Source organism: Malaya genurostris, chromosome 3 (assembly GCF_030247185.1).
Source record: "Malaya genurostris strain Urasoe2022 chromosome 3, Malgen_1.1, whole genome shotgun sequence".
Lineage (NCBI taxonomy): Eukaryota > Metazoa > Arthropoda > Insecta > Diptera > Culicidae > Malaya > Malaya genurostris.
Genome location: NC_080572.1, coordinates 90,307,068 through 90,325,411, shown reverse-complemented (window position 1 = coordinate 90,325,411; position 18,344 = coordinate 90,307,068). Strand labels below are relative to the sequence as shown.

Genomic DNA, 18,344 nt, shown 5'->3' with positions numbered 1-18,344 from the left:
AATAATTGTCATAATTTAAATTATTTAGAAGATTACTTGAGTTTACGTTTCGTCTTCGCATTAGCAGTTTAATGTTTTTATGCCGATTGTTCTTCCGCTTCGATTCTGTACAACGCCAGGACAAAAAAATACTAACAATTCCTTATTTAGAAATCGAGAAATGCTTGGATACACACAGCATCCAAAACGCCGCAGCTCTGACTCGGATCCGCATTCAAAATAGTGCCCACAGTTTAATAGAACTACTGCCACCGCATCTTCAGGATGAGAAAGTTGCTGTTGTTGTTTCGAATCCAATTGTAACTGGATGGATCAATACATTTCGTGTCAAAAACAAAAGTAAGGCCAACGAACTGCTTAATTTTATTGGACTACATGTAATTGAAGAGCACAATCCGTCCCTCTCAAGTGACCATGCTACGAACAATCTCAAAGGAACATTTTTTGTACCTCTCGCTGTTGGAAAGTACAAGTGGGATAACTTATGTCCTCAAGTGATATCTATCTTTCCGGAAAACAGAACTCAATTTATTAGATCGCAAATATTCCAACAACATGAAATGATTATACAAGACCGCTCTTTCATGATAGGGCCCGCGATCTTTGCGAGTTTATTGGAACTCTATGAACTTACTGGGGACGTAGTGCAGACGCACATCTCATCACCAAGATCTACTGCCTATTTGGCATCTCTTCTGTTCACCTGCCGAAGAGTTCATAACTTTCTTGCGTTCGGTTGTGGCAATAAATTAAACGAATACAAACAGTACATGGTCGACCTCGGTGTTAGTAATGTCAAACTTTACGCAGAAAACTTCATTGATGTTCCACATGGAGCCGGCATGATTGAACGAGTTGTCGGTGTATTCGCCAATCCACCAAGCTCGTATTCTGCGGTTAGTGATCCAATCGATTTGATATGCAGTCGAGGAGGCGACTTATCGATGCTCGAAATTTTATCTGAATCGGAAATGACAGAAGAAAGTAAGCAACGGGTGTCCAAGCTGTTAGTTGAACAACGAGAAACGCTGAAGCATTGCATGTCTAGGCCGCAGGTTCAAATTATCCTATACCAAACTCATTCAATCGTACAAACCGAAAATGAAATCATGGTTGAAAAAGTTATTGAGTATGTTAACCAGAGAGTTTATGACTTGCATTTACAAGCAGCCAAAGATCGAGAACTAGCTGCACTGGCGGAGGCAGCAGGTAACCAACTCGTGAACAGACTTCTTGGTCGACAGGATACCATTAAAACTTGCAAATCAGAGGAATATTGTGACAACCAATCAGAGGATGATGATTTCAGAAAGCCATCCATAGAAGACGTCGAAGTTCCACTAAGTGACCAATTTGAGACTATTGAGATACCAGACTTTTGTCCCTATCGCGACAGTTGTCTGAGCTTCGCAGATGATGGCCTGTTCTTGTCTTTGATAAAGAGGAAAGAAGTCATTCGTCTCGATTCAAAATATCTAATCAAAATAGCAGAGGTTCGAGGAATTTTCGGAGATACCAGTTGCAATACAGAATGTAGAACCAACGTGAAAGTAACTAAACGACAAGATAAGAAACCCGACGATAGAGAGAAAATGGAACTTGAAAGCGACAAACGTCGACTCAAGCGCCGCAGTAGCAACATGGACTCACTGATCAGTCGTTTGAATACACCGACACAAGCATCGTTGAAACGAGGTCATCATCATCGAGTATCTTCAATGGAACACAAATTTATGTATTTTGATCCGTACCAGGAATGGTGTCCAAGGTTTGCAGGCACCCGAAGCGATTTTAACCTATCGGTGCTAAATGACGATAAATTGACGCGTCACTGGACAAATACGGCTCCACGCGCTCGAAACTGGTGGCGAAATACAATCAGATATGTATGTCAACGAATTCGTTTGATAAAACAACACTACGGAACGAATAGACTGAGTCTTCTGCAGCTCAAACAAAACTTTTTCAGTTTTAAACCTGCATATGACCTAGATCACTCCAAGAGGTTTCGAAATATCTATTACAACAGAGTGCCCTATCCGCTTCCGATCCGAATGCTGGAGCTCCGACAGTACAATTCGGAAAACACGTTAGTATTATATTTTATGTCTGTTGAAGTTTTTCTAAGCATGGGAGACCTGGGCTGGTTGGCCAAGTATCTTTTATTGTACATATGCTGCTATGCGTAGAGGTGACATGTATAGTGATTTAGATAGGGTATCAGGTCGCCCATGTACCTAACTACTTTCAGGAGTTTCTGCGTTGTCGTTTGTACGAGAACTCTTTTTATCTCTTTTTTAACTCGTACATCAGTATAAAATCTGCTCTCTGAAAGCACAGAACTCTCCCCAAGGCGAATGCACAAGCTGATTGGATGAAGCGTCAAGGTCGTAAAAACCGAAGGATCCAAATTTTGAATGATTTCTGAATAAAACAGCATTAAATGAGGTAAAAATAAACCAAACGTAAGCGCATAAGCAGGCGAAGAAAAATATAGCAGCGAGAACTATAAAAAAAAGTCTCATTGCTACCGAAACTAAGACTTGCATATGTAGTTAAAAGACTAAAAAGTAAAGAGCAGAGGATTTTTTGTACCTACAAAAAGATGAACACTAACTTTTGTGTTCACGAACAAACGTTTTCCATAAATGCGTTTTATGTGTTGCATATTTTAATAATTCACATATGATCTCAAAAGTTGTATCATCATGATATGTTAGCGTAAATCGTAACGAGATCTGTACTGAGTACAGAAATTCTGAAAGTAAATCTCGGTCAACCAGCCTGTCTCTCCTACTTGCACACATATTGAAATATACATTCAAAATAAATATAACAATTTTTTTCTTAGGTTAGTGCAAGTCAATCACTTTAATTCCAACGAAAAAGGATCTAGACTAAGTCGACAGAACGCAATCGCAAGTGGTCAACAAGTAAGAGTTCGTTCATCACAATCTTGTTAGAAACAAAAATTTTGTTACAACATACAACACTAAGGTCTGGAAAACCCACCATACGTTTCTATATCGACAATCAATATATATCAATTAAAATGGTGTTCCAGTCAATAAAAACTGAATTAAAAGCTATAATACAAGAACATGACATTATTATAACGTATGTATTTAGAATTGAACAATAAAAACGTGTGTGCTAATTGTGTAAAGAAAGCCTGGATCGCAGACACCATTCGACTCTATTCGACACGACCGGAAACTTGTGTAACTTTCACAAAATATTTGCATGCTTGTAAAATAAATCGCTTCAAATGAAAATGGATACCAATTATAAATGTCTTACTATAGTAGCAGACCCTGTCAGCTTAGGGAGATATCAATCTTCAGTTCAGCTACGCCATCGCACGGCATCACATTGAACATATCATGTGCAGTGCTGATATTTTGGCGCGCACTAATTTGACATTTTTCTCCCATACGCCATGTTCACTCAAAAGTATGTTACTTACGATTTGTTCGTGAAATGTGAGAGCTGGATACCTTGATACCCACATTATCAGATCCGAATGGATTCCGAATGGATTCCGAATCAATTCCGAATCGGCGAGAAATTTTCATTCGGAATTTCATGTGGAAATCATAATGAATTCCGAATCAATTCCAACTCCAGTGCAACAACCGATTCCGAATGAACCGGTTCGCCTACAACCGGTTGATTCGGAAATCATTCGGAATTGAGTGAGAAGATGCGGACTGAATTGTCAATTCGTCTTCTTCTTCTTCTTTCCTGATTTTGCACGTTTTCGTGCTGATTTTCAGTTTATTTTTAAACGAAAACATTATATAACTGAATATACAAATTTAAAACTTCATGTTTTTCGGATATACAGAACTAGTAAATAACCAGTTCTCCTTAGAATCCCAATATAAACTATTGAAATTCGCTGGAAATTAACAAGACGGGAGTACTACAAAAGGCGGAAGGCGAAAGGCGGAAAACGAAAAGCCGGAATACAAAAGGCCGAAAACACAAAAAGCCGTACATCATAGAAAGCCGAAACTCAGTAGGTCGAAACATAGAAAGCCGAAACTCAGAAGGCCGAAACGATTCGTTTGCCCGGTCTGCCCGTTGATACAATCGGTCTGGCTTTCCTAGATGTATCTACTCATTTTTGCGTTAAGGGACGAAAGATTGTCAAAACTTGAGTAATTTTTACTCAAGATAAGAAAAAAATATTTTGTTCAAAATTTGAGTAAGTTCAACTCAAAATTTGAGTTTCTCCCAACTAACCAAAAGTTCGGATAAAAGGGACTGATTTGGCTTAAGCAGCTCTCAAAGGTAATCAATAGCATTCTAAGCAGCCCATTTTTTAAGTAATTATCCACACTTGAGAGTTCGCGCGACGCAGCGGAACGAACTTCTAAGCTGCTTCTAGAATACATTGTTCAGCTTCTATGCAGCGAAAAAGTTCACGTGGAACTTGTTCTGTACTTTCAAGTTGCTAAAAGTACCACGTGCACTCTTAAACAGCGAGAAAGTTCACGCGGAACTTGTTCTGTACTTCGAACTGTCAAAAATTGCCACGTGTTTTCTTAAGCAGCTAGAAAGTTCACGCGGAACTTGATCTGTACTTTCAAGTTCTCAAAAGTTCCGTGTGTACTTTTAAGCAGCAAGAAAGTGGACTTTTTAAGTAATTGTGGAACTTCTGGTTGCTTGGGCTTGCTCTCAAAATGAAGAAATTTTTCTTCGTTAATTTTCATATACAAAGTTATTCTTCTTGCTTGCGCAAAATAGTGATTCAAAACCGTTTCCTCTTGAACGGTTTGGAGTAAAAATTGAATTATTTTGATATCCTTATGTTGCGCTTTTCACTAAGCATAATTGAAACCACAAAACATCAATGATTGACGTTGATTCATGTTTTCAAAACCGGATCTAGAAACGGCAATGGAAAACGACGTATTCTTGCATTCTTTATTTCGATAAGAATATTCCGAGAATGAAAACGCACTGAACTGCAAGAAGTATTTTTTTCACTCAAATGTTTAAAAACTCAACGCTTACTCTAATGTATGAATAAATGCGAGAGAACTCATGCAACGAGTTTATTTTACTCAAATTTTGACATATTGCTCCAGTTTATGAATTTGAGTAATCGCAACTCAAACCATGAGTTATGTTCAAAGAGCGTGGAGGAAGCATAAAAGTAAATCGAAAAAAGGCGAAACGCTTTTTATGTTGATTAATTCAGTGGATAAAGAAGGAAAGTGGTAAAATTTGCATGCCTTTTAAAGATAAACCAACAATTCATCGACTAATCGAAAATTGATCTGAGAATATACGATAATTTCTAAATAGGATTTGAAACCAAAGTCGAAACATTCAACGATGTTTTTCTCCATTTGCTGTCAATGTTAGATTCGCCCTTCTTTGAAAAACTGCTGATATATTCCGGCCTTTCGTTATTTCGCTTTTCGTATTTCGACCTTTTCAACGCTCCCACTAGAATATAGTTGTGTTGAACCCATTTTCTCCCTTCCACATCAACAATGATCTTTGTTTGATTTGAATCAAAATGTTGGTTTAAGCAAACGAAAAATATATTTATTCCGGCCAGAGCCGCCAAGAGCAAATCCGGGCCCGAGGGGACTGCAATATTTCGGGCCCCTGAACATGAGAACTAAAAAGCATTGTGAGCATGGGAATATCATTGAATCAAGAGATTTTTAAATACATTATTCAGGCAAAATAATTTGCAAGCCAAATTGGTTTCGATTTTTGATATTTTGTTGTATGAAAAATTAGAAGATACAATTTTGAATCTTCTAATTTCCTGGTCCCCTGAAAAAGTCCGGGCCCGAGGGGATTCCATTCCATTCCCCTATGTTTTACTATGAACATGGTATTGTTAACAGGCTTTACCAATATTTTTTACCAAACCTGAATAAAATTTCCAAATTACCATGAACATGGTATTTTTACATAAGCGTATTGAGTATCCGTCATTTTAAGAAAAAAAAATCTGCCGTGTCATTTTGTGGTATGGTATATGTAAGCGTGTGTCTAAAAAGTGTGATTATCGAATGAAGAACAATAAAATTGAAATTTTTGTGGATGATCTCGTATCCAATCCGCAATTCATATTCGGAAAGTAATTTACATAGAGAATGAACTAAAGCAATATTCCGAATTTCGATCCACTAGAAAACGATGAAAATCCAAAGCTATATAGGATCGTTATTGATAACTGGAAATTGGAACTAGATACATATGCAATCCTTATCGGTATTTGCATTCTGGCGTTGATGGAAATTGTGTTTAAATATTTTTGGTTTTAGGTCGCGGTATCACAGTTGCCTACCTTAAATTGTTGGATGAAAAGGCTTTGACTGATGTATTTTCGGTAGCTAAATGGACGGGTCATAAACAGGCTCTACGTAAAAAAAAACTCTGTGGATGGCAAGAAAGCTGTCTCTTTAACCAAACGCCTAGTCATGAAACATTCTCGTCACAAGTAAACTGGATGCCGGAACCAGCAGCATACAAGCATAAACTTTTGCCAACGAACGTTACGTCCACTTTATTGGATGATATTTTGCAACGAAACGAAAAAGGCAAAATAGCAACACAATTCTATAAAGCGCACAACAATCTGGACTCAGAGCACAGGAAGTTTTTAGCTCATACTATTGCAGACTGCTACATCGCAAATAACATGTATTTTCCTCTTCCGATTTCTTTCAGAGATTTCGGTAATTATATCTACCTAAAAAAAATCTCAAAAACTAGGGAATGCTAAGAATATGTTTATATTTTTTTATCTAGGAGACTTATTATAATGCACGAGACAGTACAGTAAACAAGAAAAATCCATCGGGATTTATCTACGATCGTTTCCACAACCGCAACTAGAAAGCTTTGGTCAAATCTAAAAGTGCAGTTACTACTTCTTTGCTAGCTCTGCGGAATAAAGCATTGAAACTACCATTCGATAATATTACACTCATTTAAAATTAATCTCAATCATTAAATGCAGTATCTTTTATTTGATATCGAGGAACTGATGTCCCACAAAAACTGGTTGCGGAACAATTCCGAACCAAATGAACAAATTGTACAACGTTGGAAAGACTACTACACGTCAGAGATATCCACGTAAACAAAGAAGTAAACGAAAATAAGTTTATCACAGAGTGGCCCAGATCAACGGACAAAAACGGATACTTGCTGGCAGTGTTGGTGATTGCTGAAAATTTGACAGAAGCTGCTCGATTTTTATCTATATTGTATACAACATTTTCAATCCGGTAGAAGATGCTACAAGAATTTGAGTCTCTCAATGCATTAACCTCGAGAGAATTTTTCTACATTTCTTCGCTCCACTTCATACTCTGAGTATTTCATGGCCCTTAAAAAAAATTTCAGTCTGATAATGATCGCCGCTGTGTGGAATTTACCAAGAGAGAGTCGCAAGTTGACAATTATTGCAGAAAATCTAGTCGATGATTCAACTTGATGATTCTCATACTAGGTTGCAATATTTAAAAACCCTTGTGTGGAGCATTCACATACATTTTCATAGACACAAATTATACAAAGGTTATATAGTGGTTTTCAGCTGGACATAGAATGCGACGGAATCGTCGCATGATAGCGAAATAATGAGCGTCAGAACCACTGATGCCAGGTTTGCAGATTGGTGTGTAATTTTGCAATTTCGTTTGTTAGCAGACTTTGCAAATAAGCCGACTTTTGTGCAGTTTTTCGAAATTTTTATAAACAATTGTCCATTTTAATGACATTTGCTATTACTGTAGGGTTTTCGTTTGGTTTTTTCGTCATACTTCTAAATATTGAGGTCGAATAGGACCATTTCTAAAACGCAGACGCCTAAAATTTCACCTGGCATCGCTGTCAGAAAATTAGACAGTTGTTTTAACCCCTTCGCTGTCTGTTGTATTGAAATTAACTAGCATTAGAGCCAAAAGAAAAATTAATCGACTGTTGGATTGAGGCCAAATGCATTTCAACTGGTGAAATTCCTTAGCGACAATTGTTATTTCATTGTTCATCGAAAGCATCAACAAATGTATATCTGTCAAAGACGACCAACTTTTTAAAGTAGACAAATAGCACAATCGAATTAAGCACGAGGTTTTGAAAACCAAGGCGTCGATTAATACAAAATATAAATGAAAAGGGAACATACTAAGCACAAAATAACCATTATGTACCATTCAGACGATCCGTCTTATTTTGTCACAGTCAATCTCCGTCACCGGCACCGTCAACATTAATTACATGCATTCTTATGGAGCCATTCACACGTAACGTCACCGTCACGAAACGTCTTGACGGACGGAGCGTGTGAACGTTCCGGTAAAGAAAGTATTAAACTAATTTTGGCGGAAGCTGATGTTCCGGTGGCGGTGACGGAAGGAGGCGGATCGTCTGAATCGTACATTATGTCAAATAAATAGCAAACGCTTAAAAAATCCGTGCAAGTTTTAGCCGTAATCTGAAACATACGCATTATCAATATGAATTCATTATGACTGAAGTTTTCTTAATAATAAATAAAAAATTAGTCATTGTAACGGTCAATTTAAAAAATATTTTTTTCTGGCTTGTGGTCTCGAAGGGGTTGAATGGATGCGAATGACAGTTTCGCGATCTTTGCGGCATTTTGTCGCTATCTTATCGCATCGCAATCTTTTCTAGCCGACAGTGAAAATCACTATAAGCACATAGTTACAATAAGCGGCAATAGTAAAATGATTCTATCGCAATTATCCACTGCCCATACAGAATCGGATCGCGAAACGAGAATAAGCGACCGTTTGTTGATTCAGAGAGAATCCCCACAGCAGCGTGCTAGCCGTTGATTCTCAGACGGTTCACCGAGAGAAATTCGCTCTCGCACTAGTGTCTATTTTATGTTAAATGTACCATGCCGTTTTTTTGTTGTTGCGATGATTTCCGATTCTCTTTGATGGCACCGATTTAATCGTGGAAGAGTTGCGAGTGAGCATTCTTTTAAACGATAAAAGCCATCCTTGCTTGCTGGTAAGTTATATTATGCAGTTCTATATTTCACTACCGATGCGGATATTCTATATGTTTTTTATGTAGAGGTACAGTTTTTCACGCTATCATCAAATCGGTTAGATCTGCCAGCAAAAAACTCCCAACAATCCTTCAAGCGCAAACCGACGTATGCTGGGTTTGCGACTCCCTGCAGGAATACACGAAAGCGAAAAGTGAGCTTAGGGGCGAGTTTGAGTCCCGTAATATTCCCTTCATACCAAGAATAATGTCCCACAAAACTGGGAGTGAAGCAAGTGTCATGAAAGGGGAGCGAAGCAAGTGTCATGAAAAAAAGAATATATCTTGACGAAAACCGATATTTTTTGAAGACCTTAGAAACCTTAGATACCTCGCAAACTTTAGATATGATTATCTGGGGATGGATCTTGCAAGTATCTTTAAAAAGGGGGTGTAATCACAGACTAACAGACATGACAGTATGAGTAAATTCTTATAAAAATAATTTTTCGTGATGCACTAGTTCCACCTATATTGTACTGCGCTAACTATTTACTATCTGTACACCCCTTGGATTATGTAATAGTTTTTTTACTAGTTGGTTTCCCCTCGTTTGTCAACACCGATCAGCTGCTTGCAGGGATGCCTGATTTCATCAAAATATTTGAAAATGAATCGTCACAATAAATTATTGGATTACGTTGATAATATATTTAACTTTTTCGCGATGTTGGAAGGTAACCATTTATTTGACTCAACGTTGTTCATCTAGACTATTTTTTATTGTGTTGGTAGTTTTCACTCGAAATTAAGTGGCAGCAGACCAGAAGCAAGTAAATATTGTAACAAAACGGGTTCGATTTTGTATTGCGTTGGAGGATGAGAAGTAGGCACAATTATGTATATAGTTTTGGCAATATGTATTGAATCTGTATCCTGCATGAAATTCGCATCATTACCACAGACTAACAGACAGGACACTCAAATTAGATTCTTCAATCATTTTAACGGTCATTTCGAATATTCCTTTATTTGGGACAGTACTCACATGTGTCATGATGGCGCCACGTTACCCTATCAAAAACATCCTGTCTGTCATCTAGACTGTGTTCATTTTTTTCATTTACCAACAGAGTTGCCATTCATACAGAATTACCTGTAATGTATTGATTTGTATACGTCCATGCGAATTTCATGCAGGATACAGATTTAATACATATTGCCAAAACTATATACATAATTGTGCCTATTTCTCATCCTCCAACGCAAGACAAAATCGAACCCGTTTTGTTACAATATTTACTTGCTTCTGGTCTGCCGCCACTTAATTTCTGGTGAAAACTACCAACACAATAAAAAAATAGTCTAGATGAACAACGTTGAGTCAAATAAATGGTTACCTTCCAACATCGCGAAAAAGTTAAATATTTTATCAACGTAATCCAATAATTTATTGTGACGATTCGTTTTCAAATATTTTGATGAAATCAGGCATCCCTGCAAGCAGCTGATCGGTGTTGACAAACGAGGGGAAACCAACTAGTAAAATAACTTTTACATAACACAAGGGGTGTACAGATAGTAAATAGTTCGCGCAGTACAATATAGGTGGAGCTAGTGCATCACGAAAAATTATTTTTTATAAGAATTTACTCATACTGTCATGTCTGTTAGTCTGTGTCATTACATTACAGGTAATTCTGTATGAATGGCAACTCTGTTGGTAAATGAAAAAAATAAACACAGTCTAGATGACAGACAGGATGTTTTTGATAGGGTAACGTGGCGCCATCATGACACATGTGAGTACTGTCCCAAATAAAGGAATATTCGAAATGACCGTTAAAATGATTGAAGAATCTAATTTGAGTGTCCTTTCTGTTAGTCTGTGGTGTAATGTTAGAAATGGCATAACTCCGAAACTATTTAATGGATTGCTATCAAACGTGGTACATGTACTTCTTGCTCTTCAGATATGGTTATAAAAATACTTTTAAGGGGGGAGAGAGCGTAGCATGTGTTTTTAACAAAAGCAAAGTCTTGGCATTACATTCCTTTCGTGGAATTTGGCCTTTGCATGTAGCATGTGCCTTTAAAAAGGGGGTGTAACGGCATAACTCCGAGACTACAGAACGGATTGCTATCACACTTGGCACAGAGATAGTTGTAAGGGTATTTTCATGGGGGAGGGAGCGTAGCAAGCGTCCTGACAGAGGTCATGAAAAAAATATTTAATTTGACGAGAATCGATACTTTTTGAAGACCATAGATACTTTTTGCGCAACTTTGATATGATTATAAGGGTATTCGTATGGGGTGGATGTAGTACGTGCCTCTAAAAAGGAGTTGTAATGTTTGTAACGGTATAGCTCCGGAACTACTGAACGGATTGCTATCGAATTTGGCACAGATACTTCTTGCTCTTCAGAGACGATCATTAGGATATTTTCAGGAAGAAGAGAGTGTGTAACAAGTGTTATTAACATGAGGGGAGGGAGTCAATGATGCAATTTATATAATAAGAATTTCAAGGTCGTAGTAGATAGTATTGCTGTTGTTAATTTGAATGCAACGCATTTTTTTTAAATAATTTCAGAAGATCTGGTTCCATTTTGCCGGGGAATTCAAAGAACTAAGGGAAAATAATCTGCTTATGAAGCACAGATACTTTTTACACTACCCAGCCCAAGTAACATTTTTAATATTAATAAATACTTGTAGCTATCCCAAGTAACATTTTTAATATTAATAAATACTTGTAGCTATCTTCAATGCTACATAATAAATCTTGCATTAAAACTTTAAACTCCACGAAAGCCTACTGAAAACCTCTATAAGAGCATGTTCCTGCCAAGTGGACCATTCTTCATAAGGCTTATAAAGCAAAGTGAAGAATCAGCATAAAGCTGCGTTAAAACTTCAAATTCAAGAAAATTTTGAAACCAGCTTTACGATCAACATTAAATTTATTTGGATGGAATGAATTCCGCTATAAATAAACTGTCGTTTTGATAATATTTTTCTTGACTATATGTGTCATGTCTGCGTTGAATGCAATCAGTAAGAATTCATTGAATTTTATTTACAAGTTTGAGGCTTTAACCGAACGTAAAAACTTCATGCGCTTTTATTTTTATCGTGAATGTATGGATAAAAATAAGAATTATAACCATTCCCCTTGAAATAAATACGATTTTTGCAAAAGTCTCCATGATTTATGAAAATTATTTTCTGTGATTCATCGTCTTTTTTGTATAAAACTATTTCGTGGCAGTAAAACTTGTGCATACGTTCTGAACATGAATTATAAAAGTCCATCATACTTTCTCGTTTTTTCATTTCGAAGTTTATTTGATGTCAATAAAGGCTACATCAAAGAACATCATAATGGCAGCCATGAAATTTTCTTTAATGCAAATTACACTTAATCTAAGAAGCAATGAATCAAATAGCCCACAACAAGAGTGTCATAAATGTACTTTAGAACCCTCAAATTTGCTCTGAGTGGAACTGTCATTAAATGAACACGCACACACACAAAACTAGATTTATGAAAGAATTTAACTGACAATAATGTTTTAAAGAGAATTTTTTAAAGCAATATTAAGAGTGTTTGCATGGTTTTATTCTAGTACAAATTGATTTATTTTTAGTCCAGTTGTTAGTCTAGGTAAAAGGTTTTATAGAAGCTTTAAAAAATATGATATTACTTGTCAAAAGCGATACTTATTATAGTTGTTATAAAACAAGTAGTGATTGAACAAGCAATTACAAAACTCCTATAAATTATAATCAAAACCATACCCAAGTCACATTTTTAATATTATTAAATACTTGTAGCTGTCTTCAATGCTACATAATAAATCTTGCAATAAAACTTTAAACTCCACGAAAACCTACTGAAAACCTCTATAAGAGCATGTTCCTGCAAAGTGGACCATTCTTCATAAGGTTTATAAATAAAAATGAAGAATCAGCATAAACCTGCTTTAAAACTCCAAATTCAAGAAAATTTTGAAACCAGCTTTACGATCAACATTAAATTTCTTTGGATGGAATGAATTCCGCTATGAATAAACTGTCGTTTTGATGATAGTTTTCTTGACTATGTGTGTCATGTCTACTTTGAATGCAATCAGTAAGAATGTATTATATTTTAATTACGAGTTTGAGACCTTTTCCGAACGTAAAAACTTTATGCGCTTTTATTTTTATTGTGAATGTAAGGATAAAAATAAGAATTATAACTAATCGCCTTGAAATAAATGTGGTTTTTGCGAAAGTCTCCATGATTTATGAAAATTTTTTTTTTGTTATTCATCGTCATTTTTGTATAAAACTATTCTGTGGCGATAAAACTTGTGCATACGATCTGAAAATGAATCATGAAAGTTCAACATATTTCCTCGTTTTTGCATTTCGAAGTTTATTTGATGTCAATAAACAACATCATAATGGCGGCCATGAAATTCCTTTTAATGAAATTACACTTAACCTAAGAAGCAATAAATCAAATAGCCTACAACTAATGTGTCATGAATGTACTTTAGAACCTTCAAATTTACTCTGAGTGAAATTGTCATAGAATGAACACGCACACACACAAAACTAGATTTATGAAAGAATTTAACTGGCAATAATGTTTTAAAGAAAATGTTTGAAAGCAATATTAAGAGTGTTTGCATGGTTTTATTCTAGTGCAAATTGTTTTATTTTTATTTTATTTTTAGTGCAGGTGAAGGGTTTTATAGAAGCTTTGAAAAATATGATATTACTGGTTAAAAGAGACACTTATTATAGTTGGCATAAAACAGGTAGTGATTGAAAAATCAATTACAAAACTCCTATAAATTATAATCAAAACCATAAGGCATTCGAATTGTTACTTGGGTAAGGCATTCGAATTGTTACTTGGGAGGGTAACCATGGAGGAGATCTGTTGAAAGTTCACTGACAAAAAGGATGTAAAATCAAAATAGATTATAAGGTTATTTTGAGAGTGAGGCAATGTAGCAAATGCACTGAACATGGAAAGTGTTTGGAAAAATTGATAAGTTTACAACAACATTTGTATTAACTGAATCGTTTTTTTAAAGGTTTTCCTCCCCGGTGAACGACCAAATGGGCTTTAAAAAATGATATAAAAAAGTTTTTCTATAGTACGAATGTAGTTATGATGATAAACAGCCTTTCGTTATGAAATAATCATTATCAGATGGGAAATTTTGAGCGATTACGTGGAAATAATGATGTCATAAAAAATTATATAACGAGGAAGGAGTAGCAAGTGTTTATATCCATGGAAGCCAAAGATACTGTAGATCGAATGTGACGAGGAAGTGGCATCGCTGCTACGGATTTATACGTAGATCTACGGATTTCTGCCTTTTCTACGGATCTACGGATGAACCTCTTGAAATCTACGGATTTTGCATTATCTCTCCAGATATCTACGGGAAATAAATAAATCTGGGGTTTTTGTCGTGCATACGACTTACTTTACTATGAGGTGCCTTTTCAAAATTAATCGTGAATATCTCGACTTGTATTAATGGCAGCAACATAATTCTTTCACTATTTCATCAAAAATATGATCAGGAATTTAGGATAATATTGTGAACAGTGTGAGATAACCACAAACAACTCAAAAATTAAGTTTTCTCAAAATTTGAAAACAACGCGGAAATCCTTTACTGGCATCATCCTGTTGGTGGTCGTTTGCATTGGAGCAAAATACAACGGAAAATGGACAACAATATGGAACATTCTGCAAAATCAGCCCTTCTAATGGCTCTAAATTTTACCTAAAGAACTATAAAGATTGCTTCTTTGTAAATCGAAAATTAAAATTATCAGTGTAGTGCAAATCTAATTTGATCAAATTTTGCAATTTTCACAGTTCTAAAATCGCAACAGTGTTTAAAATCGTTTATATCTAATCAGTGTTTAATATCTTAGAAAATTATACTCTTTGGCAGAAATTAATCCTGTACAGCATTTTGATAGTATCTTTTACTAAAATATTGAAATCCGAAATGAAATAATCGACATCAAAATTCTCTAAGGTGCCATTTAGAACCATAATCCAAAAAGTTATGCGAAATATTACTTCACTATACTGGATACGGCCCATTTTTCAACTAATCTGTACTGTACTTTAGGTGTATCATTTCAAATTCTAATAGTGTTATAGGGTAAAACTTGCACAATTCACACTATCGATCAACTAATTTATATTCTAAAGTATAAAGTAAGAGTGTAAGTTTTATTCGTATTCACGACATCCAGTTATGTCTCTGACATTACACACCTGTACTTTTTATTCTGAAAACGGCTAATGATCCATCTGCCAAAATACATTTTAAAGAAAGATTCTGTATGACTTGGCGCTCACTAGTAGAAAAGACATCATATTAACAAGATATCCAGCTCTCACATTTCACGAACAAAACATTGGCAACATCCTTTTATGTGAACATGGCGCCCTCAGGCGAGTCCGCATCAAATCTCATACATAGAAGTATTATAGTATGTTCACATTAGCGCTGATATCAAGTGATATACGGATATACTTGATATCCGATGATATCATGTGCGATATCACTTGATATCCCATACAATTTGATGTCAACGCGTATCACCATTTCGGCATGATATCCGGGATATTATGTACGATATCATGTCGAATTGTAAAAAATCGCAACTAGCAACACGGATAATGGCATTGAACGCACTCATTTATGAACGTCACTTTGAGAGTGACAATAAACAATCATTATAATTTCAAATTTTTCAACGAATATGGCGTTCGGAGACCATTTATTGCAAGATTTCAATTATTGATTGAATTGTAGGAGAGAAAAGCAATATTATTGATTTTACTCCTAATGGGAACATTCAATATGACAATTTGATTGTCAAACGATATTATTTCGATCATATGTGAACACTCCCACGTGATATGCATATCATCTCGGTATATCAAGTGATATAAGCGCTAATGTGAACATGGTATTAGGGAAGAGAAATGTCAAATTCGTGCGCGCCAAAATAGCAGCACTGCGCACCCATACAATTGACATGATATGTTGAATGTGATGCCGTGCGATGGCGTTGCTGAACTGAAGATTGATTTCGCTCCAAGCTGACAGGATGCTGGTAGTCAGTTATAACAGTAATCGAAAACGAAATGTTTTATCACAGACTAACAGACATGACAGTATGAGTAAATTCTTATAAAAACAATTTTTCGTGATGCACTAGCACAGACTAACAGACAGGACACTCAAATTAGATTCTTCAATCATTTTAACGGTCATTTCGAATATTCCTTTATTTGGGACAGTACTCACATATGTCATGATGGCGCCACGTTACCCTATCAAAAACATCCTGTCTGTCATCTAGACTGTGTTTATTTTTTTCATTTACCAACAGAGTTGCCATTCATACAGAATTACCTGTAATGTATTGATTTGTATACGTCCATGCGAATTTCATGCAGGATACAGATTTAATACATATTGCCAAAACTATATACATAATTGTGCCTATTTCTCATCCTCCAACGCAAGACAAAATCGAACCCGTTTTGTTACAATATTTACTTGATTCTGGTCTGCCGCCACTTAAATTCGGGTGAAAATTACCAACACAATAAAAAATAGTCTAGTTGCTCATCTAACGTTGAGTCAAATAAATGGTTACCTTCCAACATCGCGAAAAAGTTAAATATATTATCAACATAATCCAATAATTTATTGTGACGATTCCTTTTCAAATATTTCGATGAAATCAGGCATCCCTGCAAGCAGCTGATCGCTGTTGACAAACGAGGGGAAACCAACTAGTAAAAAAACTTTTACATACCACAAGGGGTGTACAGATAGTAAATAGTTCGCGCAGTACAATATAGGTGGAACTAGTGCATCACGAAAAATTATTTTTATAAGAATTTACTCATACTGTCATGTCTGTTAGTCTGTGGCACTAGTTCCACCTATATTATACTGCGCGAACTATTTACTATCGGTACACCCCTTGTGTTATGTAAAAGTTAATTTACTAGTTGGTTCCCCCTCGTTTGTCAACACCGATCAGCTGCTTGCAGGGATGCCTGATTTCATCATAATATTTGGAAATGAATCGTCACAGTAAATTATTATAATACGTTAATAATATATTAAACTTTTTAGCGATGTTGGAAGGTAACCATTTATTTTTCTCAACATTGTTCATCTAGACTATTTTTTATTGTGTTGGTAATTTTCACCCGAAATTAAGTGGCGGCAGATCAGAAGCAAGTAAATATTGCCACTAAACGGGTTCGATTTTGTATTGCGTTGAAGGATGAGAGGTAGGCACAATTTTGTATATAGTTTTGGCAATATGTATTAAATCTGTATCCTGCATGAAATTCGCATACAAATGCAAATACATATCAATACATTACAGGTAATTCTGTATAAATGGCAACTCTGTTGGTAAATGAAAAAAATAAACACAGTCTAGATGACAGACAGGATGTTTTTGATAGGGTAACGTGGTGCCATCATGACACATGTGAGTACTGTCCCAAATAAAGGAATATTCGAAATGACAGTTAAAATGATTGAAGAATCTAATTTGAGTGTCCTGTCTGTTAGTCTGTGGTTTTATCTTTCTTCTGGCTGATTTCAACATTTCCTAAATTACTCTTCAAAGTAACCCAAGTAACCACGACGGGAAATTCTTACTTTTCAGAGATGGTCATAAACGTATTTTTATAGAGGATTATTCTATCATTTCGATCGGATGTGAAAATTTACATTCTTAGGCCGCATTATGATTCGTAAGAAATACAAAGTCAGTGTGTATAGCGGCCCTTACCCGAGCATTAAAAATGTCATTTTAAATGATGACTAAGTAATGATGTATTTCAAATTTGTTAGAAATCTCGTCATTAGTGCACCATTACACGTTCATTAAAATGATATTATTTTTTAGTAATGACATTTTTAATGACTCGTGTAAGGGCCGCTTATCGATCGATCGATTTCAGAATGCAAGTTTTGCCCTCGATCGGAATACGAAATCAAGGTGAATACGTCTTGGCACTGTGCGTTATTCTTTTGTTTTCTTACTGCTCATTATTCCTTCAAGTAATTCAATTGCCACAACCACATCGTTTTCCTCGAAGGAAATAAATCTCTGAAACTAGGGCCAAACGTGTCACTTGAACCTATTGAATCCTGTTACCCTTACTGTGCTACCTACCATTGTTTTTTAAATCAAAATAGGTGCGCATTTTCTGTGCTCAATTAAGTAAAAATCCATTCTTTTTTTAAATACTTTATTACTAT

The 18,344-nt window shown here is 35.7% G+C and overlaps 1 protein-coding gene across 2 annotated transcripts in view; it reads left to right on the top strand.

Moving 5' to 3' along the window:
• The window catches only part of LOC131434471 (uncharacterized), a 36,890-nt gene extending 33,766 nt beyond the window's left edge, over positions 1-3,124 (top strand). For both annotated transcript variants that reach the window (XM_058601205.1, XM_058601204.1), the window contains 2 exons: positions 151-2,089; positions 2,852-3,124. In XM_058601205.1, coding sequence (XP_058457188.1) covers positions 151-2,089; positions 2,852-2,963 — 2,051 coding nt within the window. In that variant the 3' untranslated portion in view covers positions 2,964-3,124. The remainder of the gene's footprint in view (positions 1-150; positions 2,090-2,851) is intronic.
• Positions 3,125-18,344: the final 15,220 nt, after the last annotated feature.